This window comes from Bos taurus, chromosome 17 (genome assembly GCF_002263795.3).
Source record: "Bos taurus isolate L1 Dominette 01449 registration number 42190680 breed Hereford chromosome 17, ARS-UCD2.0, whole genome shotgun sequence".
Classification (NCBI taxonomy): domain Eukaryota; kingdom Metazoa; phylum Chordata; class Mammalia; order Artiodactyla; family Bovidae; genus Bos; species Bos taurus.
In genome coordinates this window covers 33148986-33175456 of record NC_037344.1, presented here as the reverse complement: position 1 = coordinate 33175456, position 26471 = coordinate 33148986, and the positions used below count along the sequence as shown (strand labels likewise).

General features: G+C 38.0%; 1 protein-coding gene across 4 annotated transcripts in view; it reads right to left on the bottom strand.

Annotated features, from left to right (window-relative positions):
• Positions 1-4802: 4802 nt before the first annotated feature.
• The window catches only part of ANKRD50 (ankyrin repeat domain containing 50), a 40863-nt gene continuing 19194 nt past the window's right edge, over positions 4803-26471 (bottom strand). For 3 of the 4 annotated variants that reach the window (XM_005217604.5, XM_005217603.5, XM_010813781.4), the window contains exons 3-5: positions 16089-16318; positions 9508-13058; positions 4803-7894 (exon numbers count right to left, since the gene is read on the bottom strand). In XM_005217604.5, coding sequence (XP_005217661.1) covers positions 9511-13058; positions 16089-16318 — 3778 coding nt within the window. In that variant the 3' untranslated portion in view covers positions 4803-7894; positions 9508-9510. The remainder of the gene's footprint in view (positions 7895-9507; positions 13059-16088; positions 16319-26471) is intronic. The other variant, NM_001205949.2, reaches the window with a different exon arrangement.

Here is a 26471-nt window from a genome sequence, read left to right as displayed (position 1 = left end):
CCAGGCTACATACTACAATATGGATGAATTGCAAACCATTATGCTAAGTGAAATAAGCCAGGCATAATTGCACCTATGTGATTTTATTTATATTTCTAAAAAGGCAAAACTTAAGAAATCAGGCCAGTGGTTGTCAGAGGCTGGTGGGTGAACGGAGAAAATTGGTTTCCAAAGGGCATGTAAAAAGGAAATTTTTGAGATGATGAACATATTCTATATCTCAATTATGGTGGTACTGATATTGTATATGTATGTCAAAACTCATCAAACTATCCTTAAGGATCAATTTTATTGTATGTAAGTTGCACCCCACATAAAAAAAAAATTCAGCAAGACTTACGAATACAACTATTTCTATATATAACAACACATAGAAAATAAAATAAAAATACGATTCGCGGCAGGATCAAGAAGCAACAAATTACCTAAGAATAATAGATTCACATACGTCTACAAGAAAACTGAGAGATATTACTGCAAATAATGATCAAAACAAGTGAAAGATATACAGGTTCGTTGACTGGAAGACTAAATGTATAAACAAATCAATTCATCCAACTCCAAATTGATCTGCAGTTCAGTTCAATGGCTCAGTCGTATCCGACTCTTTGCAACCCCATGAATCGCAGCACGCCAGGCCTCCCTGTCCATCACCATCTCCCGGAGTTCACTCAAACTCACGTCCATCGAGTCGGTGATGCCATCCAGCCATCTCACCCTCTTTCGTCCCCTTCTCCTCCTGCCCCCAATCCCTCCCAGCATCAGAGTCTTTTCCAATGAGTCAACTCTTCGCATCAGGTGGCCAAAGTACTGGAGTTTCAGCTTTAGCATCATTCCTTCCAAAGAAATCCCAGGGCTGATCTCCTTCAGAATGGACTGGTTGGATGTCCTTGCAGTCCAAGGGACTCTCAAGAGTCTTCTCCAACACCACAGTTCAAAAGCATCAATTCTTTGGTGCTCAGCTTTCTTCACAGTCCAACTCTCACATCCGTACATGACCACAGGAAAAACCACAGCCTTAACTAGACAGACCTTTGTTGGCAAAGTAATGTCTCTGCTTTTCAATATGCTATCTAGGTTGGTCATAACTTTCCTTCCAAGGAGTAAACGTCTTTTAATTTCATGGCTGCAATACCATCTGCAGTGATTTTGGACCCCCCAAAAATAAAGTCAGACACTGTTTCCACTGTTTCCCCATCTATTTCCTACGAAGTGATGGGACCAGATGCCATGATTTTGTCTTCTGAATGCTGAGCTTTAAGCCAACTTTTTCACTCTCCACTTTCACTTTCATCAAGAGGCTGTTTAGTTCCTCTTCACTTTCTGCCATAAGGGTGGTGTCATCTGCATATCTGAGGTTATTGATATTTCTCAGATTCAATGCAATCTCAGTCAAAATCTCAGCAAGTTTCTTTTTAAAATGACAATTGAGAAGCCAATTTTGAAAGTTCTATGGAAATGCAAAACACTGCGAAGAGTCAAGGCAGTCTTGAAGAAATGAGTGTGAAGATTCACACTGCTGTATATTAAAACTTATAAAGTCATAGTAAGTAAGTGTGTCTGATACTGGCTTGAGGATGAACAGAAAGATCCAGCCATGTAAGAATATCTGATTTATGATGAAGAGATATTAAAATATAGGGAGAGAAATAGATGATGCTGCATTAATTTGCTATTTCATCAAGATATAACAAAAACCGATTAGAAGAAAACATAGGAGACTATCATCATGACTTTGAACCAGGCAAATACTTACATAACAGGACACAAAAAGCATAACTTCTTAAAAAATATTAAATAAGAACCTCTATTAAATTGTGCCATTTTGAGTGAAAGGGCAAAGCACAGAATCAGATATTTGCATTGTGTATATTATAAAAAGAATTTACATCCAAAATACAAAAAATTTCTAGGAACCAAGAAAACCAAGGAGGAAAAACAGCAAAGTTCTTCATGAGAAACCTGTATGCAGGTCAAGAAGCAACATTTAGAATGGTACATTGAACAACAGATTGTTTCAAAATTGGGAAAGGAGTATCTTGTTTGTAATTGTCACCCTGCTTATTTAACTTATAAGCACAGTACATCATGAGAAATGCCGGTTTGGATGAAGCACAAGCTAGAATCAAAATTGCCAGAAGAAATACCAATAACCTAAGATATGCAGATGACACCACCCATAGGCAGAACGCAAAAAGGAACTAAAGAGCCTCTGGATGAAGGCGAAAAGTGGAGAGTGAAAAAGGTGGCTTAAAACTCAACATTCAAAAAACTGATTGTGGTACCCAGTCTCATCAATTCATGGTAAATAGACGGGGGTAAAATGGAAACAAAGACATTATATTCTTGGGCTCCAAAATCACTGCAGATGATGACTGCAGCTGTGAAATTAAAAGACACTTGCTCCTTGGAAGAAAAGCTACGACAAACCTAGACAGTGTATTAAAAAGCAGAGACATCAGTTTGCCATCAAAGGTCCGTCTAGTCGAAGCTACGGTTTTTCCAGTAGTCATGTATGGATGCAACAGTTGGACCATAAAGAAGGCTGAGCACTGAAGAACTGATGCTTTCAAACTGTGGTGCTGGAAAAGACTTTTGAGAGTCCCATGGACAGCAAGATCAAACCAGTCAATCCTAAAGGACATCAGTCCTGAATATTCGTTGGAAGGACTGATGCTGAAACTGAAGCTCCAATGTTTTGGCCACCTGATGTGAAGAGTTGACTCACTGGAAAAGATCCTAATGCTGGGAAAGATTGAGTGCAGGAGGAGAAGGTGGCAACAGAGGGTGAGATGGCTGGATAGCATTATTGACTCAAGGATGAGTTTGAGCAAACTCCGGGAGATAGTGAGGGACAGGGAGGTCTGGTATGCTGCAGTCCACGGAGTCACAGAGTCGGACACAACTGAGTGACTGAATGACAACTTCACAAGACAACATATACAAATAAATGAAATTCATATGTAAAAGTGTCTACTTTCTTTAATCACCTGAGGAATGCAAATTCAAATCTCAAATGCAATACTAGTATATAACCAAACACAATGAGCAAAAAAGAAAACAACTAAACACCAAGGTTGACAAAGATGAAGAGCAATAAGAGACTATTGTATATGGTTGGAGTGCATAAAAATGGATACAACCACTTAGGAAAATTGGGTGACATTATCTATTAAAGCTAATCATACACATAAGACCCAGTAATTTCACTCATCATGAAAACAATGCTTATAGATGGACATCAAAAATATCCACAAAAATATTACTGCCTGCAGAATTTCTAAGAGCCCAAAGCAAAAACAATCCTAATGCCTATTAGTAATAAAATGGATTTTTGATAGTAAATTCGCACAATGCATGCTATATAAGTTTGACAAGACAGTAATATACAGCATTGAAAAGGGGAAAACCACTATTATATATACAGTGTGTTTAAGTTTTAGAAATATAACATTAAGGGGAAGAAAACAGCACAAAAAAAGACATTGTTTGATTCTATTTCTATGAAATTTAAACAAGCAATCAACACCAATATATGGCGAAGAATAGTGGTTTTCTTTGTTGGAGGTTATGTCTAGGAAGTGGTCAACTTCTTGATCAGGGTGATGGTTCAACAGGTATGTTCAGTTTTTATAAAAATGTATAGGACAGTTACTTAGAACCTGTGCATTTTCCTGTATACGTTATAGTTCATCCTAAGTTTACAAACAAAATAGGAGTAACAGACACTCATTAAAAATGTAGCATCAGTTCTTTTGGGACATATTTTAGGATGCTTTACTGTATTAGCAGGACAGGCAGAGACTCTATCTTTTTGCGTGTGTGTGTGTGTGCACAAGCGTTGTGCTCCTTGTTTAATTGGAAGATAACTGCTTTACAATGTCATGTTCGTTTCTGCCGTACAACAATGCAGAGATCCTATCTTAAAGATGAGTTAGTGGTAGTATTTGCATGATGAATAAAATTTTCCCAGAAATTCGGGAATCTATGCCTTTGGTGTGCATCTCACTACTATTAGCTGGATTCCCTCCAACTCTTAGGCAAAGGAGCGAAAACATTAGTCACTGCCAAGTTCCCAGGGTATTTCCTTGGACCACCAGCTAGAAAACTCCATGTACGTTTATTTAGTCAGACAGCTTAAAATTATTCTATGTACAGTACCACCTCTGTTAAAAATTATGAAAAATTTTTAGAGTAAGACTTTTACTATTCTAACAACTTTATAAAGAATGTAAGATAATTACAATAGAACCCTGTCATTACTGTAGAATTACCTATCAGAACATGCCTTGCTGACTTTACAAGCTATTTGGAGTATACACACACACACACACACACACACTGTGTTTTGCTAGAGGAAGCAGAAAGTCATGAAGTGACCTAAGTTTACTGAGTGAAGAATAGAAACTTATTTTGAAAATGAATGACAAGTTTTGCAACAAAACCCCCAATATATCAAATTTAAGATGCCCACAGTGTTCTGAGGATCAGGGAGCATACATGCATACAATTTACTGGATTACTGCAATTTCAGAGGTGGGAAACCTGACATAGTGAGAGATACGGTGTTACTGGGGAAGGGTAGAGAATATTAAGTCCTTATAAAAGCTTTAGGAAGATACTAAGGCTAGATCTTTTTAATTTCTACCTTCCTTTGAAAGTTTTTCTATCTCATTTTTTTCTTTGTAAAATGTTTCCAAATTCATCTCCTCAGTACTTAAAAGAAGTTAACAGACAGTTGTTTCTACTGTAAGCATGCCATGCACCTTCTGCGGATTCAACGATAAAATTAAAACAAGGTATTCTCTGTAAAGCAAATATATTTATTATGCACTTTCATTTACATAGGGATTTTTGCTTAATATAATACAAGGAATAAAATAAAACTTTTACAATGTGAAATTCAATGTACATTTTTCGGCTATTTACATACCCCCAAACCAAGGGAAAAATTCAAAAAGAAAAAGCATTTGTCTGCAACTACATTTGCTGCAAAGTGTAAATGGAGGACATTTAAAGTAAAACAAGTATTTGCATAGGCAAACAATATTGGAAAAAGTACTTACTCCTGTTTTTCGAGCAGTGAACTACTTTTGGTGAGGATTCTGGTAGGTGTGGGGGGTGAGGGGGAGGGACGCAACATAACTGGCTGTATTCTGCAGAACACACTGGGTTCTGGTCCATTTTCCTTCCAAAACCTTTCCTACACACATGGAGACTTTATTTTTCATTACTGTATTTTTTTTTTTTAATCACTTCCTCTGCTATCAACTCATGACTTTTAGGAAAGGAACACAAATGGAAGGGTATAAAACTGTTTAAAAGCATATGGCATCACAGTTGTATTGTGGCAGCAGGTGATTTACAAAATTTAATGTTTTTTATTTAAAAAAGTTACTTAGGAGTTTTCTATTTATGGGACTATTTTTAGTCTCAATGGAACAGAAGTTATTTTCAGTCATGGTATTAAATAAATCCCCACAGAAACCAATCAGCAAAGCAGGGCTTCTTCCACCCCCATATTAGCCTTATCCTTACTGAAAGCCATTGCTGTTCTATTCCAAAACTTAGTTCATATAAAAACATCCAGAGGAATATTTACTTTTGAAAAGTGTATTTCTCCAACAGGTTCTCTTCCTACCAACTGTTTCAAGTGAATATAGTATGGATGTGAAAACACTGAGCTCTTCAGAAAACAGAAATCCCTTGTGTCACGAGTCATATCTTTGCCCGTTGGCCACAAGGTGCATTTTTGTAAAAACAATAAAATTAAATAAATACAATTCCAATAATTCAAGGTTTAATAGAAAAACTGGCAGCTTTCAAGATTCTCTTTCTAAAGAAAAATACACCTAATAAGAAATTAGAGCTTCCTCTTCTAAATTAAGTAAATGTACTGTATTTGAGATATGAGTAGAGTTGGTTCTAATAATAGGATGTGTTCATAGTTATTAACAGAATCATTAACACTTTTAAGGCTACTTTGCAAGAGTCCTATTAAGTGTATTTAATAAATGTCCCATAGGGACAAAAATTCAACACTTGAAACATTCACATTTGAGTTATAAATATTGCCATGTCACCTTAATATTGATTGAATTTATCTCCTATTCTGATTATGACTTACCGATGATACAAACACCCAAGTTTCGCTGACTTTAAAAAACAGAAGCAAAAACAAAAGCCTTACAGGAAGATCAAGTGAAACATTTGTCACGACCAACTACATATTTCTTCCTGTTTCTGTGAACAATGCGTCATGTATGTGTCCTTCATATATGAAGATGACATTACTGACCTCAGATACTAAGACATTTTCTAAAGATTTTTGTCCAGTAGTTGCAATGGTTTTGTGCTGAATCTCCAAATTCTCTTTCCTATTCCTCTTCATCAACAGCACATGGAAAGAATAGAATTTCTGGGTTTTGTAGGATCCCAGGGCTTTTGCAAAGATCAAACCTGCAACCTTGGTTTCTAAACAATAAATTTGACCCTCTCCAGACATGCATAAAACCCACCAAGCTAGCTCAACTGGTTAAAGTGTCCATCCAGGAGGTCAAGGTGGTGAGTCACATGCTCATCTAAACAGTTGACTTTAGTTTCCTTGGTTACAGACTTCACCCCTAATCCTGGCATCTATCATTCTAGAAGTGATTGTCCAAAGAGTAAAACAGGAAAGAGTATGTGGACAGAAAAGTGCAAATCCATTACTACTATTTAGCAAATAGCAATTAAAAAATACACCTGTGCTATGGCAGATAGGTTAGTAGTGTCATCTCTGAAGGACAACACATATTCATCAAGAATACTCATCCAACTAATCATTAAAATTGATCCAACTGATTCTGAGTAGGGGCTATTTTGGACATGCAGTGATTTACAAAACAGAAACGACTGAGAGAGAAGCCGGCATCACAGTTCAAGGTGGCAGATGTTTTACATAACTGGATGGAAGAAGAAAGAAGGGTAGTCAGTGAATTGTTCAGGGATCAAAAATCTACCCTCAGATAGACAGCTACATCTCCCTCTACACACGTGCCACTGAGGCCTGGCTCTGTCCCTGAGAATTTTCACGCCTCAGGAATGATCGTCTGTCTTCTTGGATGTGGAATGACAAGTGACAGGAAGGTGAAACTGCATCCCAGTCAATGAAACAGAACTTTGTTCTGCCTATAGTCTGTGTGTGGGTTTTCTTTTTCTTTTTTTTCACACCTTTAGCTGAAGATTAGGAGGATTCCACTGAGAAATCCAAATTTAAACTACTTAGAGCAACTCCCTAAAATACTAGACTTTTAAAAAATCTTTCACGAAACTATTTTTTCACCTTGATGTAGCATTAAATAGAAACACATTTTTAACCAATGCTGAAGGTGTAATGAACATAAAAGAGTTGCATGATTTATTTTATTGAGTGACATTTTTAAGGATACAGGAGACAAACCATACACTACAACAAGGTAAATGTGACTGAAACAGTATGCTTAAGTTTCGTTTGCCACAGAAAGAAAAAAATAAATACAAGGAACACTGCCTTTTCATATATATTTGACCATGGCACATGCACACTTATCAAATATTAACTTAAAATACTCAAAATATTTTTCATCTTTTATCAGGGAACTGCAGTATATATCTGCATTAAAAAAAAAAAAAAAAGTGCTTACTCTTGGGTAGTGAATACAAAGCACACAAAATGAAATTTTTTAAGCACAGAGGGTTACATTGAGAAGGCAGCCTTACTACTTAGGCACATGACAGTATTTAAGGTAACTGTACTGCAGGTATCACATTCTTCTTTTTTTTTTTTCAGCAAATCAACAGGCATTTTATATTTTCATCCAGTAGCTGAAGAATCACTCCAATCACAATGTCTTCTGTTTCACAGAATAGGAAACTAATACAAAAGTTAAAAAAAAATTAATTTCTATGTTACACTTATTAAATATAACTACATATAGTTTTAAAATCTACATAAGAAAGGGTTCAATCCCTAGGTTGTGAAGATCCCCTGGAGAAGGGAAAGGCTACCCACTCCAGTATTCTGGCCTGGAGAATTCCATGGACTGTATAGTCCATGGGGTTGCAAAGAGTCGGACACAATTGAGTGACTCTCACTTTCACATAAGAATATATATATATATATATATATATATATATATATTTACTATGTAAAGCACAAAAGTAGACCTATTAGAGATTCACTAAGTATAAATTACTTAAATATTCTACAAGTGTTCACCTTAATTCATATGTTTTATTGTAAAATATATACCCACACTTAATATTTACAAAAGATATCATGAGAGTTAGAGGGCTGTACCATCAGAACTAAATATTTTAAAAATAAATCACATTGGAGAATGAATTAACTACTTTTATACGACTTATGTTTGAATGATATTTCACCAGTCCTCCACAGATTCACATTGAAGGATGTTTATTATTAGAATGTATAGGAAATACTTGTCTATAATTATACACATGTATAAACATTCATGTGTATAATTTAGCACATGTACAAACTACAAACATACATGTGTATAATTATACACATGTATATACACATGTACAAACATATTTGTGTATAATTTAGCAAAAATGCCTAATGAAATCTTGAATTTATCTCAAATATGAGAAATGTATTTCTGAAAAAGTATCCATAATATAAAATTATAATTCAATTTTCCCATTAACCTCCCCTCTATAATTAGAATAGCATCCACAGTAGTAGAAAGGAGAAAAAAGTTTTTATTTAATAAATATAACTTTGAGGTTTAAAACAATTCTGACACTTAAATATTGGTCCTTGAATACCCTAAATATCTACTTTTGATATGTGTAAATTTCACTTGAAAGATTCTTAAGAGATCTGTCATAATAAAAGTTACCTTTTATGATTAATTTTTTAATTTCTTCCAGGGTGAAAAAAGGAAGGAAATTAACATTCACTACCTACCTACTAAGCATTACATACACGACTTTATTCAAACCTAAAAGGGGAACAGCCCCACCTCTGTTATCATAAAAGAACTTTTAAGGGGGAGTATGATTGTATAGGAAGGAATCTTTGATTTGAGATCCATAAATAGCATATTCATTCATTCACTCGTACAAAACATTTTTACTGAGAAACTGCTATGTGTCCAAGCAGTATTCCAAGTACATGGAATAAAGTGGTAAATAAGAGAGATTAAAAATCCCTACCCTCACAAGGCTGACATTTCAGATGAGAGGGGACAAATAATAAACATAATAAAGTATATAAACCATGTTAAGAAATAAGTACCATGGCTAATGTGAAGCAGAAAAGGGGGAAAGGGAGTGGTGGAGGTGGTAGAATTCAAATTCCAAAGAGTAAGGAGGGAGGATCTTGCTGAGAAGAGGACACAGATAGTGATGAGGTGAAGGAGCTGGCCATGTGGATTAGGGAAAAGAGCATTCTAAGGGAACAATATATGGAGGGAACCATACTTTGGATATTTATTCTTTATGTTGATGAAATGTTACCTTTTATAATGGTGTTTCCTTTTTATAGTTGAAGCTAGGGTCAGAACCCTCAATCTGAAGCTTCAGAGCTTGTTTAAGGCTTAATTCCGTCTCCGAGGAAGGGTATCCTTCTAACACTTCCTGATGCCCTCTGTCTTGTATTGTCCGTGGGACTGAAACCCTACCGAGAAAAACCTGGTTGCTCTGCAGATGATAATTTGGATTTGTCATTATACCGTTTCTCTTCTTCTGTTCCCCACTTTGTTGGTGAATAAGGAACTGCTGTTGAGATCGACCTATTTCTGGCTGAGCTGAAGGAATCATGATTTTACACTGCGAATCTGCTGGCATCTGCTTAGATGGTGCACTGGTCCCAGATTTGGCTGTGGGTCCTCTTTTATCAAACTGAGTCATTTCATATTCTAGGACCTTCGGCTGTGAAGAATTATTTTGTTTAGCTTTTTTTCCAGCTGACCCAGATTTGTTGGAATTTTCTGATTTCCCCCCTTTATTCGTTTTTGTTGACTTCAAGCTGGGCTTGACTTGACTCCACTCAAACTCACTACTCGGTGAATGATGGCTCTGGCCCAAGGACTGTGTTGTGGAAGACGGGGAGACAATCGACTGGCGACTTCTACTGCGCGGCAACGAGTGCTGCTGAATTTGTTCTGTAAATGACAAGCTGTGGAAACTGTCGATTGGCACTGTTTGAGCCGTTGCTGTAGATGAAGTAGTTCTCAAAGATGAATTTTTTGAGCTTTTCAAGGAATTATTTGACAATGATGACTTTTGCCGATCAACTGTCGAATCAGGCGATTCTGAAGGAGAACTGAATGCATGAGCTGGCCCGTTTGGCAAACTGCGCAACGAAGGCTGCGCTTCCCCACCACCAGTGCTGCCTGAGCTGTTTGATTTAATTGTTAGGGACTGCATCTTCGATGACACTGACTGTAGAGGCTTTTGCTCCATCGTGTGAACAGGAGATGGAGAACAGCCATTCAAGCTGGATGCACCATATTTTTCTAATAATTTAATTATTTGAGAGTGTCCGTTTTTGGCTGCAACTCGCATAGCAGTACGTCCAAATTGATCAGCGTGGTTTGGATCAGCACCGTGCTCTAATAAAACCTGCACGACGTCAATGTGTCCTTCCTGGGCTGCAATGCAGAGCGCGGTGGCGCCCTGATTACACGTGTGGTCCACCACGGCGCCATGTTCAATGAGAAGCTGCACCACTTTGACGTGGCCCTGCCAGGCTGCAGACTGCAGTGCAGAGCGCTTTTCATTGTCAGCAGCATTGACATCAGCATGATAGGTGATCAGAACCTGCACCATTTCCAAGTGGCCTTGCCAGCACGAGACATGAAGTGCTGTCCTGCCTTCAGCATCACTTGCTTCCACATTTGCACCATTTTCCAAAAAATACTCAGCCATTGTAAGCTGATTTTCTAAGGCCAAAATATAAAGTGTTGGCCTACCATCAGCATCTTTGTAGTTAACATCAGCTCCATGGCTAAAAAGCAATTCAACAATGTCCCGGTGTCCTTCTAATGCAGCGACCCGCAGAGCATTTCTTCCATCATAACCTCTCTGATCAATGTTGGATTTATTCTCCAGTAATATTTGAACACAGTCATAATGACCCTCTTGTGAAGCTAATATGAAAGGTATCCGCCCATCGTTGTCGATCTCATTTGTTCTAGCACCTTGTTCAATAAGTGCTTCACATATTAATCTGTGGCCTTCAAAAGCTGCCATGTGCAAAGGTGTCCATCCAGCATCATCTCTGTGATTTTCATCTAAGCCCCGGTCCAGCAGAGTACGGACTACTTCAACGTTTCCTTGGGCTGAAGCTATGCTAAGCACTGTTCTCCCTTCACTGTCAATGCTGTCCACAGCAGCACCCCAAAACAAAAGCGTGTTTACAACTGAGGCATGACCCATAGACGCGGCAGCTAGGAGGGGTGTACGCCCATTGTTATCCGTGTGGTCGACATCAGCTCCCCCCTCTAGAAGCAAGTCAACCACATCGACATGTCCTTCATAGGCAGCCACCAGTAGGGGCGTCATGCCATCTTTATCGCAGTGATCAACTTCAGCACCTCGATCAATCAGAAGGCTAACGACCGATGCATGTCCTTTACTTGCAGGAACACAAAGTGCAGCCACAGAGAGTGCAGTCCTGCCGTCGACATCCTCATGATTGACTTCTGCTCCGTGATCCAGCAGGTGTTCCACAATCTCTCTATGTCCCATGTAGGCAGCCGCTATCAAAGCAGTTCGGCCTTCATTGTCAGCTTTGTTGACTTCAGCACCATGCTGGAGCAAGTTCAGCACAATATCCTCATGTCCTCCCCAGGCTGCTGCTCTCAGAGCTGTTCGGCTGTCGGCATCTGCACAGTCCACTTTTACGCCAGCATAAAGCAGTGCAGACACAACCTCGGTGTGACCACCCCAAGCCGCGGATCTCAATGCTGTCCAGCCATCCTGATCGGTGTGATTAATATTTGCTCCACAACCAATCAGACAATTAACCACCTTGGTATGTCCTTGTCGAGCAGCCAGGGTAAGCGGTGTGTGTCCGTGAGCATCTTCTATTTCTAAATCTGCTCCCCTAGAGACCAGTAAATTCACCACATCGAGGTTGCCACTGTAAGCCGCATTAGCCAGTAACGTTCTCCCATTCGAATCACACTGATTTACTGAAGCTCCATTGTCTAATAATGTCCGAATGGAATCCTCTCTTTCTAAGGCCTGCCGGACGATGCATGATGTGCGATCATCTTCGCTGTTGACATGAGCGCCAGCTTTCACCAACAGCTGCAGCACTTCTTGTTCCTTGGGTATTAAAGTAGATAGGGAGTCTCTGACAGGTGTGCCATTCCATATCATCCACAGAGCTAACTCAGCTGTCTCTAACTGTAAGTTCGAATTAATTAAGTGCAACGCAAATTCTTGTGCTTCCAATGGTGTTAAATTCTTGGCTTGACAGGTATAACTCATAGCCAACATTCGGTGTCCTTCTGCTGCATTGCATAAATACTTCTGAGTGCAGTGTTTCACATCCAGGAGCCACTCTGCAAAACTGTAGTGAAACAGTATTTTAGTATTTCCAAGTCCATCAACAAGAAGTTTGGAAAGGACATCTAGCTTGCGTTGAAAGTCTTCCAAGGTTAATGACATATTTTTTGTCCATACTGCATGATATAATTCTGTTATGGTCAGAGGCCGGCAGGCTGCAAGAATCACATTCAAGATAGGCTGAACCTTTGCAAACTGTTTTCTTACGAAAAGTCTTTGACACAGCCAGAGATACAGACCATTTAGAGTTCCTGGGATGTCACGAATCTCTCTCAACATAATAAAATTTTCTACAACTCCATCGAGAACTCGTTCTAGATAAAGAAAGCACCCGCTACTTTTAATGTGCAGTTGATTTAACATCTCTGCAGTTTCTTTCGTGAGGTGTTGTCGCAAAGCTTCTTCTTGATCTAAACGATGAAGGATGTACTGCTGAACATCCTTAACGATATATGCCTTCCGAAGGTCATCTAAACTTATTTTTCGAAAACCTAAGGACAAAAAAGTAGGTGTCAATTGAAAATGATTATCAAAGTTGCCATATTTCAAAGAGAATGTGTTCAACATGTGACAAACTAATAATCAAATAAATTAATAGCAAGTCAATTAATACTAATAAACAAGTCAATCAATACCTAGAAATATAATAAACAGGTTTTTTTTTTCTTCTGGAAAAACACGCTGATGACAGATAAATTATTTCATTTTACTGTCCACAAAGCGAACTATTTATTTGTTTAGTGGTTCAGTGCTCCTCTCAACTTCAACTAAACGCTTATCATTAGAGCATTAGAAATCTTTAGCTATATCCAAGCACTTTGGGAAGTTTTTTTGATCCCTCTCAAATGATTAGGGAAAAAAGCTGCAGAAGACATAAATAAGATTTGTTTTTATAAGCTGATCTTTTCCATGTGAAAAATTTACATATGTCTCTGCATATAACCGAATGTACACTAGTCTTAATTATGGAATTGAATATTTGCATACAATTAGAATAGCACTTGTCACCACCTTTAAATTACATTATTTTACATGTCACTAAATTTAAATAATTAAATCTTAGATTGTCAAAAACAGCTCCAATCTGAAGATACAACTTGGTTAAACCATGTTAACAAAACTTTAGCACATAAAAATAAAGCAGCTTAATAAAATTCAAACCAACCTAAAAGCATACTAGTTAACAGCTATTCAAAACTCACTTTAAATTCTTTGAAAGGAATCATAATTTCATTTTTGGAAGGGAGATGATATCCTGTTTTATAGATATGGATTTATTAGACAATTGTGTAATTCATCTTCCAGAAGAAAAAAATGCTGAGTGAATGAACTCTTTCTTAAGAGGAATAAATCTAGAAATGCAGCAAAGATCAGTGATGGTCAATTAGTACTGAGTAAAATACTCTCACTCAACTGAATTAAACAAATATGAATACACACACACACACACACACATATATATATATAACCTACTATATTCCAGGTACTATGTGAAGAAATGAGACTTGGATTTTGTTATCAGAAGTCAGTAAGAACCAAGACAATAATGTGAGCGGATTTGTATTCTGAAAGACTATTCTAACATCACTAAAGACAAACAGCTAGAGTGAGTCAACACTTGGGGCAAAACTTTTTAGAGTCTTTATTAAAGTCTACATAAGAATCACTAAAAGCTGCAACAACCAAAGCAGTGGCAGCAGCAGATAAATAAAAGCTGGATTTGGGAATCAGGAGAAGATCATTCCAGTCAGAGGGAAAATCAAGCACAAGCCCCTACAGCAGAAAAAACAGATCTGAAAATAACAAATGTTAACCGACAAAAATATAGAGAAAAGGGAAATTTCATGTTTTGCCGGCAGGAACATAAATTATTTCAAGCACACTAGATAGCAGTTCGTCAAAATTAAAGCTCAAAATGTACATACTCTATTCTCTAGTAATTCCACATGTTTTTATCATATAAACTTATAGCACATGTGCACAAGAAGGTGTGTTTAAGCACATTCATGAAGCATTTCTTGTAATAATGAAAAACTGAAATAATGTCCATAAACAGAATAATGGAAAAACTAGAGATTTATTCATGGGAAGGAATAATATACAGCAGTTAAAAGCAATGAACTGGGTTTAAAAGTAGTAATAGAAACAAGGCTCAAAAACATTGTTTTTGTTGTTTTTTTTTTTCATTTAGTGAAATGATAACAATAGTAGTGATACATTTATGAAGCACTTATTATGTACTAGGCATTGTTCTAAGTCGCATAATAAGACTTGTCATTTAGACTCACACACAAAAATACTCTATGGGGAAAGTAATAGAAACATGTAATAACCATCGATTCATAGATGAAGGCACTGAGGCACAGACTGTATTGGAAGTTGCATAAGGTCACACAGCCAGTGAATGGGAAGAGCTAGGATGGTGTATGCAGCGTTTCATTTACGTAAAATATAAAAATAGACAAAATGAAAAATATGAGCTAAAAGGACAAAAATAAACCAATAACACTGGTTGTCTCAAATGAAGAAGGGAAAGAAATGAGATGAAATAAACCAAAAGGGGCTTCAACTTTACCTGTACCTGACATACTAAGAGATATCCAAGTTCATCCTGTTAATTCCCTGACTTTTATCAACTCAATTTCCAATAACAACAAAACAGAATAGCATAATGGAAACCAAATCAAAAGGTATTATTAGTAAGGCAATTGAAAAGAGAGGGAATAAATCTGGTTAAAGGAAGCCGTTTTAGCAAATTAGTAAGATTTCACCCTTATGTAAGATGTACAGAACTATTTTAAAGTGATATAGCTAATTAACCAATAACTTAATTATTATCTCCCCAATTACACTATAAATCCTGTGAGTGGTCCTTGTTTTATGCTCCTTTTCATTCCCACAGCACAAAAAAAAAAAAAGCACTTTACATAATCTAATAGGAGTAAGCACTTTACTGTGGGAGTTAAAAAAAAAAAGTAAAGTCAGGAAACAAGAAAAGAAAAAAAAAAAAAAAAAACCTGATCACGTACTTTTAAACATTACATAGATTACTTTCTCACACATAGGAAAAGGGTTTAAAAAAATAAAGGATCTACTTCAAGAGGTACCCTCAAAGGCTGTCGACTCTGTCTCTCCTCTAAAACCAGGAAAAACATCTTAGACAAACTGCCATTGATTTTTAAGGAGGTATATTCCGTACCCTCAGGATGCTCAGTCTAATTAGAAGAAATATAAGCCGATCAGGAAACATCAGCATAAAATATGTAGCCCTCACCTTTGCTAAGGAAGTTATTAGGTAAAGAATCTTGAAAAAAAAAGTTACTATTAAATTAACTTAAAATATTTTATGGCCTGTTTTTAATACCACTTTAAAAAGTTGAAAATCGCTAACAGAACAGAACAGCTGAGAGAACAGCAGAAACAAGGACCAAATTTTCAACTGAGTACTCTCCTCTGAGAAAGAAATACAAGTCTTAAGTTCAGCAGTGAAAACATTTGCAGATGGCAGGAATTACACTTACCAGTAAACATTTTAGTAACAGCTTTGCTCTGTTTTCGGGCAGAACAGAGAAGCAATAGCCACGGTGGAAAGAACTCGTGGTGACCAGCCAAAAGCTCTGCCACAGTCCCAGATAAGCTGGTGGACGTCTGTTCACCTTCAGTAATGTTACACCCTTCGTCCACAGAATCCACAAGAAGATAGAGGCTTTGCTGGGGTGGCTTCATTCCCAAAAGAGGGAGCAGGACGCACCTGTAAACCACATCCATGTGAGCACTTGCAGTGTTATTGGCTATGATATTAAGATTTATTATCCCAACACTAGAACTACAGGTTATAAATACTGTTTGAAGAAAGATAAAGTTTTAGAATAAAAATACTGTACACGTTTCAATTCCTTACCTTAATATGAATACTAGTCCTAAATAGTTCACTTTTTCAAAAACAACATTTTCCACAATAAAGTGTATGAAGGTGTGGGTGAATCAGTGATTCAGTATACTTCAGAAAGGCAGTAAGAACTGGAGAAAACAAGACTTCAATATTCCTTTTCTGATTTTTTTATCAATAATAAAAGCTTGAAATGTTTATAACAAAGCTAAAATGTAAAGGAAAAAAAAACTGGGGATCACTTCCATAATATAAAAAAATATCACTTTCTTTATACAGGATTTTATCATGTCTTTCACAAATAGACTGCACTTGATCTAGTTTGTCACACACAAATTTTATTTTAAAAGACTTTTCAAAGATAAGCTGCAGTCTAGGTCTCATTTGATGTATGGTCAAATTTCAGTGTAAAGAATAAATTATTAGGTCTAATTCTACAGCAGAACACATCTCCTACTCAGACTGTTTATATTGAAGTTGAATGCAACTTTTTCATAACTAAAATAATACTCATTCATTTTCAACAAATATGTATAGGAACATTCCATGTGCTCCATGAAGTACTAAAAGATACAATGGTGAAGAGGACAAACTCCATCTAATTATGAACACCAGAAATTTACAGATGATCCTTTCTACAACTCTCTTAATCTTTCAATTCCAGTAGCAACCAAGATCCAATTTATCACTAAGTTTTGTCAATATTTCTTTATAAAATATCTCAATCCCACCTTGGTCTGTATTATCACTGTATTCCAAAAGCTACCGTCCTGTCTTTCACCCGGGAACCATAGCAACGTATGTCTTCACCCACTGCCTCCAGAGTTCCTACGGTGGCAGAGTTAAAATTTTACAAGGTTGCTCCAGCCATACTAGCTTTCTTTTGCAGACCCCTTCTCCCTACTGTTTTTGAGATATATTTGTATATATCTTGTGACAGCTCTTCAATAAGAGAACTTCTTTCCTTTGCAGGCTAGTGTATCCAGTGTTTAGGTTTCTAAGAAATCTCCTTATGACCAAGAGTTATGGGCATGAACAAGTTCTTTGTGCTTTAACTTCTCTCCAGCCAATTAAGATGAGAAGCTGTGGGTATGTACATAAGGCAGCCTTTCTCCCCACAATCCCCTCCCCACAATCCTCAAATGTCTGATCCTCACATATAGCTCATGTGTGCGACTCACTCTTCCCTGCCCTCTTTCTTCTTCCTTTCTGCTTAACTGGGTGCAGGGAAACTTCCAGCGTAAGTCTCCTGTCTCCAGTTCCAAATGAGAGCCTTTGTGTTTGTGATAATGTTCATGGTATGCATATAAAAATGTTCTGTCAGTTTTGTCTGCATCGCCATTTGACATTAAGTTCTACATTTATCTTGAGGTTGGGGTTTACAGGTCTCTGGTAGTTTTACTTTCTTTCTATTTGACTGTTTCCAAGGACTCACTCAATCATGTTAAAACCAGAAATCAATCTATGGCATTAAAAATGTTGAGCAATTTTTCCTAGCCTTGCCCTCACCCCTAAACTCAAAGCTGCCATCTCCTTGTGGATGTCCTACAGGTATCTCAGATTTAATATGTTTTAAAAAGTATTCTTTCTCAATTTCAAACAAGTTCCTCCCCACTCATCTCTCCATGTCAATTAGTGGTATCCCATTTTCCCCCCTAGTTTCTTTAGTTAAAATCCTAGGACTCGTTCCTGAGATCTCCCTTTGGTTCCAGCCACACTGCTCTCCTTTCACTTCTAACACCAAGCTTTTCTCCAGTCAGGGTCTATGTACTTGGTACTCCTTCTGCCTAGAAAGCTCCCCCAGGCAGAACTGCTCTTCCTTCAGGTTTCAACACAAAGTTTATTCCTGAAGATGCTTTCCCTGATCTGTTGCTGCTGCTGCTAAGTTGCTTCAGTCGTGTCCGACTCTGTGCGACCCCATAGACGGCAGCCCACCAGGCTCCCCTGTTCCTGGGATTCTCCAGGCAAGAACACTGGAGAGGGCTGCCATTGCCTTCTCCATTTCCCTGATCACGATGTCTTAAATCGTCTTCGTCACGTACTGCCGTCGCCCTAACACCTGATCCTGCTTTGCACGCACTGCTGATCGTATTCTCAAAGGAACTTACTGTATTACTGTGTACTGGTTTCACTGTAAGGCTGGAGTGAAGCTCCTCCACTTCCATGCTGCCCCCTGCCCCGGACAACGCCTCTCTTGTGCTGCCAGATGCCCAGCACTCAAAACCATTATTAGCACATCACAAACACTCAATAAAGTTTGCTTCATGAGTGAATGGCAATTAATAGGAAAACTGCTACTTCAAAACACTAGATAAAAATGTTACTAGACTCAGAACTCCCATCTTCAGTTTCCTTTCATTTATTTCAACAAAAGCACCATATGGGGATACCTACACCACGAAGTGACACACAGATCCACTTTTTCTACCAGGTTCCGTTTCATCATTTCATAAAATGACAATCCCATCAAAGTATGTAGGCACAAAGCCCACAGTACTTTAGGTAGTCTAAAACAGATTTTTCTGTTTGTGAATATATATGTATATACTTAAAATCTTCAAAATGAGATAATGTTATGGTACTAGTTTATCACATTCATCCAAAGAAACCATCTTTAAAAGCACCAGCAGGCTACAGGGCTTTTACTTTGTATATGTATGTGATTAAATGTCCTATATTTCTTAGCTACATTATTAAAATTTAGAAAATATATATTACATTCTTAATATTGTTGAGTTTAATTTAAAGTCCTGAGCAGCTTTCCCATTTGCAATTCTATCTTGAGAGTAAGCACTGGCAGCACCATGCTTCTGCAGCTGGCCTTCTCATTTCCAGGTCAAAAGGCAGCTGAAAGACTATCAGGGCAATTCTGAAATGAAGTTCACTCTTTTTTGTTTTCAATACAGTGAATTTACCTACTGCCCCTTTCTCAGGAAGCTAATTAACTTTTAAAAGCTGCTACATGTATTATAAGGAATATACTAATAGATACCACATGTACAATAATTTCTTAAGGTTTTCACTGTTGAACATGGGGTTTCTTCTCCTTCTCTGGCTTTCTCTCTCAGATGTAGACAACTAGCCACACCTTTCAGTCTTACAATAAAACTCTTTCTTTCACCCTTACAACAAAGTAAGCCCAACAAGCTGCAAGTTCAAGACTTTTCTTGAACCCATGAGAACTTAGGTCAGAGGGCAACCAACTAGCCTCACATCGAAGGTGACACAGAGGCATAGAAAACACATCTGCTTACCTGGGCAGACGCTCCTAGACACTGGAAAACAACCGGAATTAAAAATAGGCAAAACACCCGAACTGACACCTCACCAAAGCTATACAGGTGGCAAGTAAGCATATGAAAAGAAGTCCAGCATCATGTCATTAAGGAATTGCAAATTAAAACAAAAAAGCACTGCTACATATATTTTAGAGTGGCCAAAATCCAAACACTGACAACACCAAATACTGGCAAGGATGTGGAGCAATAAGAACTCTCATTCATTGCTGGTGGGAATGCAAAATGGTACAGCAAGTCTGGAAGACAGAGTGGCAGCTTCACAGAAAATGAAACATACTCTCATACAAACCAGCAATTGTGTCTCCTGATATTTACCCAAATGAACTGAAAATTTATGTCCATGTAAACCCCTGCACACAGATGTATATTACAGCTTTATTCCTAATTGCCAAAATTTGGAAGTAACCAAGGTGTCCTTCGGTGAATGTTAATAATCTGTTAAGAAACATTGGTTAATAAACATCCAGACAATGGGATATCATCAGCTCCAAAAAAGAAATGAGCTATCAGGCCATGATGAGGCAAAAAGATAAGACACTGAAAGATGAACTCCCCAGGTTGGTACGTGCTCAATATGCTAATGGAGATCAGTGGAGAAATAACTCTGGAAAGAATGAAGAGACAAAGCCAAAGCAAAAACACCAAGCAGTTGTGGATGTGACTGGTGATAGAAGCAAGGTCAGATGCAGTAAAGAACAATATTGCATAGGAACCTGGAATGTTAGGTCCATTCAGTTCAGTTCAGTTGTTCAGTTGTATCCGACTCTTTGCAACCCCATGAATCGCAGCATGCCAGGCCTCCCTGTCCCTCATTAACTCCCAGAGTTCACTCAAACTCATGTGCATCGAGTCAGTGATGCCATCCAGTCATCTCTGTCATCCCCTTCTCCTGCCCTCAATCCCTCCCAGCATCAGGGTCTTTTCCAATGAATCAACTCTTCGCATGAGGTGGCCAAAGTATTGGAGTTTCAGCCTCAGCATCAGTCCTTCTAATGAACACCCAGGACTGGTCTCCTTTAGGATGGACTGGTTGGATCTCCTTGCAGTCCAAGGGACTTGCAAGTCTTCTCCAACACCACAGTTCAAAAGCATCAATTCTTCGGAGCTCAGCTTTTTTCACAGTCCAACTCTCACATCATACATGGTCACTGAAAAAACCATAGCCTTGACTAGACGGACCTTTGTTGGCAAAATAATATCTCTGCTTTTCAATATGCTGTCTAGGTTGGTCATAACTTTCCTTCCAAGGAGTAAGCATCTTTTAATTTCATGGCTGCAGTCACCATCTGCAGTGATTTTGGAGCCCCAAAAATAAAGTCAGCCACTGTTTCCACTGTTTCCCCATCTATTTCCCATGAAGTGATGGGACCAGATGCCATGATCTTAGTTTTCTGAATGCTGAGTTTTAAGCCAACTTTTTCACTCTCCTCTTTCACTTTCATCAAGAGGCTTTGTAGTATCTCTTCACTTTCTGCCATAAGGGTGGTGTCATTATGTTAGGTTCATGAATCAAGGCAAATTTGAAGAAATTTGAAGTGGTCAAAGAGGAGATGGCAAGAGTGATCATCAACATTTTAGGAATCAGCAAACTAAAATGGACTGGAATGGGTGTATTTAACTCAGATGACCATCCTATCTACTACTGTGGGCAAGTATCCCTTAGAAAAAATGGAGTAGCCATCACAGTCAACAAAAGTGTCAGAAATGCAGTACTTGGAGGTAGTCTCAAAAATGACAGAATGATCTCTGTTCGTTTCCAAGGCAAACCATTCAATATGACGGTAATCCAAGTCTATGTCCTGAACAGTAACACTGAAGAAGCATAAGCTGAACGGTTTATAACTAACACCCCCAAAAGATGCCCTTTTCATTATAGGGGACTGGAATGCAAAAGTAAGGTCACGAAACACCTGGAATAACAGGCAATTTGACCTTGGAGCACAGAATGAAGCAGGGAAAAGGCTAAGAGAGTTTGGCCAAGAGAACGCACTGGTCATAGCAAACACCCTCTCTTCCAACAACACAAGAGAAGACTCTATACATGACATCACCAGATGGCCAACATCGAAATCATATTGATTATATTCTTTGCAGCCAAAGATGGAGAAGCTCTATACAGTCAGCAAAATCAAGATCGAGAGCTAACTGTGGCTCAGATCATAAACTCCTTATTGCAAAATTCAGACTTAAATTGAAAAAAGCAGAGAAAATCACGAGACCATTCAGGTATGACTTAAATCAAATCCCTTATGATTATACAGTAGAAGTGACAAATAGACTTACAGGACTGCATCTGATAGACAGAGTGCCTGATGAACTGTGGACGGAGGTTTGTGACACTGTACAGGAGACAGGGATCAAGACCATCCCCAAGAAACAGAAATGTAAAAAATCAAAATGGCTGTCTGAGGAGGCCTTCCAAATATCTGTAAAAGGAAGGAAGTGAAAAGCAAAGGAGAAAAGGAAAGATATACCTATTTGAATGCAGAGTTCCAAAGAAGAGCAAGGAGACATAAGAAAGCCTTCCTCAGTGATCAATGCAAAGAAATAGAGGAAAACAACAGAATGGGAAAGACTAGAGATCTCTTCAATAAAATTAGAGATACCTTGGGAACCTTTCATGCAAAGATGAGCTCAGTAAAGGACAGAAATGGTATGAACCTATCAGAAGCAGAAGATATTAAGAACAGGTGGCAAGAATATACAGAAGAACTGTACAAAAAAGATCTTCATTACCCAGATAATCACGATGGTGTGATCACTCACCTAGAGCCAGACATACTGGAAAGTGAAGTCAACTGGGCCTTAGAAAGCATCACAAAGCTAGTGGAGGTGATGGAATTCCAGTTGAGCTATTCCAAATCCTGAAAGATGATGCTGTGAAAGTGTTGCACTCAATATGCCAGCAAATTTGGAAAACTCAGCAGTGGCCACAGGGCTGGAAAAGGTCAGTTTTCATTCCAATCCCAAAAAAGGCAATGCCAAAGAATGCTCAAACTACCGCACAATTGCACTCATCTCACACACTAGTAAAATAATGCTCAAAATTCTCCAAGCCAAGCTTCAGCAATACGTGAACCGTGAACTTCCAGATGTTCAAGCTGGTTTTAGAAAAGGCAGAGGAACCAGAGATCAAATTGCCAACATCCGCTTGATCATCGAAAAAGCAAGAGAGTTCCAGAAAAACATCTACTTCTGCTTTATTGACTATGCCAAAGCCTTTGACTGTGTGGATCACAATAAACTGTGGGAAATTCTGAAAGAGATGGGAATACCAGACCACCTGACCTGCCTCTTGAGAAACCTGTATGCAGGTCAGAAAGCAACAATTACAACTGGACATGGAACAATAGACTGGTTCCAAATAGGAAAAGGAGTACGTGTATTGTCCCCCTGTTTATTTAACTTACATTCAGAGTATATCATGAGAAATGCTGGGCCGGGAGAAATAACAATAACCTCAGATATGCAGATGACATCACCCTTAGGGCAGAAAGTGAAGAACTAAAGAGCCTCTTGATGAATGTGAAAGAGAAGAATGAAAAAGTTGACTTAAAGCTCAACATTCAGAAACGTAAGAACATGGCATCTGGTCCCATTACCTCATGGCAAATAGATGGGGAAACAGTGGAAACAGTAGCTGACTTTATTTTTGGGGCTCCAAAATCACTGCAGATGGTGAGTGCAACCTTGAAATTAAAAGACTCTTACTCCTTGGAAGGAAAGCTATGACAAACCTAGACAGCGTATTAAAAAGCAGAGACATTACTTTGCCAACAAAGGTCCATCTAGTCAAGGCTATGATTTTTCCAGTAGTCAAGTATGGATGTGAGAGTTGGACTATAAAGAAAGCAGAGTGCCGAAGAATTGATGTTTTGAACTGTGATGTTGGAGAAGACTCTTGAGAGTCCCTTGGACTGCAAGGAGATCCAACCAGTCCATCCTAAAGGAGATCAGTCCTGCGTGTTCATTGGAAGGACTGATGTTGAAGCTGAAACTCCAATACTTTGGCCACACAATGCGAAGAGCTGACTCATTTGAAAAGACCCTGATGCTGGGAAAGATTGAAGGTGGGAGAAGAAGGGGACAATAGAGGATGAGATGGTTGGATGGCATCACCAACTAATGGACATGAGTTTGTGTGAATTCCAGGAGTTGGTGATGGACAGGGAGGCCTGGCGTGCTGTGGTCCATGAGGTCACGAAAAGTTGGACAGGAACTGAATCTTAAAATTTATTACCGAGTGAAAAAAGTCAATATAATTTCTGACTGTCAAATATTCTGGAAATGGCAAAACTGGAAAAAGTTGAAGGCTCACAGGTTGCCAGAGAACAGGGAAGCAGTGATGAGTAGACGGAGCACAGAGGATTTTTAGAGCAGTAAAATATTGTGTAGTTTTACCATAGAAAACTATACAGTAATGGTAAATACATGTCATTATACATTTCTTAAAACCAACTGGATATACAATACCAAGAGTGAACCCTAATGTCAACTGTGGACTTTGGATGATAATAATATGTCGATGCAGATTCATCAGTTATAACAAACAGACCACTGTGATGCAGGATGTGTCTGTGAAGGTATGGGGATAAACAGAAACTCTCTGCACTTTCCACTTAAGAAGAAAGCAGTGAACCTAAAAATGCTCTAAAAAATGAAATTTACAAGTTAAAAAAAAAAACAAAAATAGTATGGTATTTGCAGAATACCGTAATGACACATTAAGTTAAATACAGACCAGTGTAAATATAGGAAGCTGGTTTTCCAGTGTTGCAAAGATAATTCAATTGAGAAAGGAAAGTTTTTTTCAACCTAAAAAATTATACACAATATTACTAAATTACTCATTTTGAATTCTGAAGTCTAAGATCTTACTACTAGGCTTCTCTCATGATCCCTTGGTTAAGCATCCACCTGCCAATGCAGGGGAGACCAGTTTGATCCCTGGTCCGGGAAGATCCCACATGCCACGAGGCAACTAGGCCTGTGCACCACAACTACTGAGCCCGTGCTCTAGAGCCCTCAAGCCACAAGTACTGAAGCCCACACACCCTGGAGCCTCTTGTCCACAACAGAAGCCACTACAAAGAGAAGCTGGAACACTGCAACCAAGAGTAGCCCCACTCGCTGCAACTGGAGAAAGCTCGCATGCAACAACGAAGACCCAACATAGCCAAATCTAAAAAAATAAAAATAAATAAAATTTTAGTACCACCTGGTGAAATTGTCATCAAAATATTATACATTTTAAGTTTACCTAGATGGTTAATCCTAATATGCCTAGCACCTTTCCAAAATCATCTGGAAGTACAATGCTGACATACCAGCCTGTCATTTTATTAATGAAATATTAAATTCTTTCAAAAGGCTATGCTTTAAAATAAATGTTTTAAAAGCATGTGAAGTAGAAAAACTAAATCACTAATAATTCTTACTTAATATATCTTGCCTTAAGAAAACAGACCCACATTCTTTCTTTTCTTTTTCTCCAGTTTCATTAAGATATATACTTGACATACTACATTTTATAAGTTTAAGGACTATAACACATGTACGTACATACTGCAAAATGTTACCACAGTAAGATCAGTTAACACCCATTATCTCACAGTTATAATTTTTTTTTTTGCCTTGTGATGAGAACTTTAAAATCTATCCTCTTAGCATCTTTCAAATATACATTATTGCTAACTGCAGTCACCATGCTGCATGTACACTCCCAGGACCTATCTATCTTATAACGGGAAGTTTTTATCTTCTGACCACTTTCATCTAATGCCCCCAACTCCTAATCCCTGCTTCTGGGAACTACAAATCTGATTATTTGTATTTCAATGAGTTTGGTTTTTAGATTCTGAATATAAGTGAAAACATACAATATTTGTCTTTCTGTGTCTGAGTTATTTCATTCAGCATAATGTCCTCAGGATCCATTCATGTTGCCACAAATATTTTCTATGGCTGAATTATGTATATGTGTGTGTATCACAATTTCTTTATCCATTCATCTAAATCAATGCACACTTAGGTTGTTCCCTATCTTCTTTTAGAAATGAAATTACCCTCCAAAAAATTAAAGCATGTGAAAATGTGGAATTCGGTATAATTGATATCTCAAACCAGTTAGGGATCACGTTATATATTATTAAAAAATCTCACGAGTATAATTGATAATTAAAATCAGGTCAGGACTTTAGCCAAAATATAGGGTGAAATTTCTCTCTAACATTGACCAGGATATTGTAGGGACTTCATGAACTGTTTCTCCATTAGCTAAAATACAGCAGGGAATTATGAAATATTAAAACAAAAATAAAAAAGGAAAATACCAGAGTCAAAAATAAACATTTCAAAGTATCAGACACAGAAAAGAAGCAAAATGCTGTGAGCCTAAATGAGCCTAAAACTTCAACCTGTCAAACAAGTCTGCAATGGCAGCCCGGAGATTAGATGGTGGAAGTAAAAACTGTGACAAGTTCTCCTGCCTCTACTGATAGGACTCGGACTCACTGAAACTAGGGGCTGGAAGAGGGGCTCTTCCCATGAATAATGAAAGAAGGAAACAAAAAGCACAGACTACCGCCTAGGGCTATGGCTTTTAAGAAGCAGCAGGGAGGGCAAAAAATCAGCCTCCACGGAGACAGGAATTGAACCTAAAAAGATCATGGGTCAGTGACTAAATCTACGAAATCACTTGAACAGGCTTGGAGTAG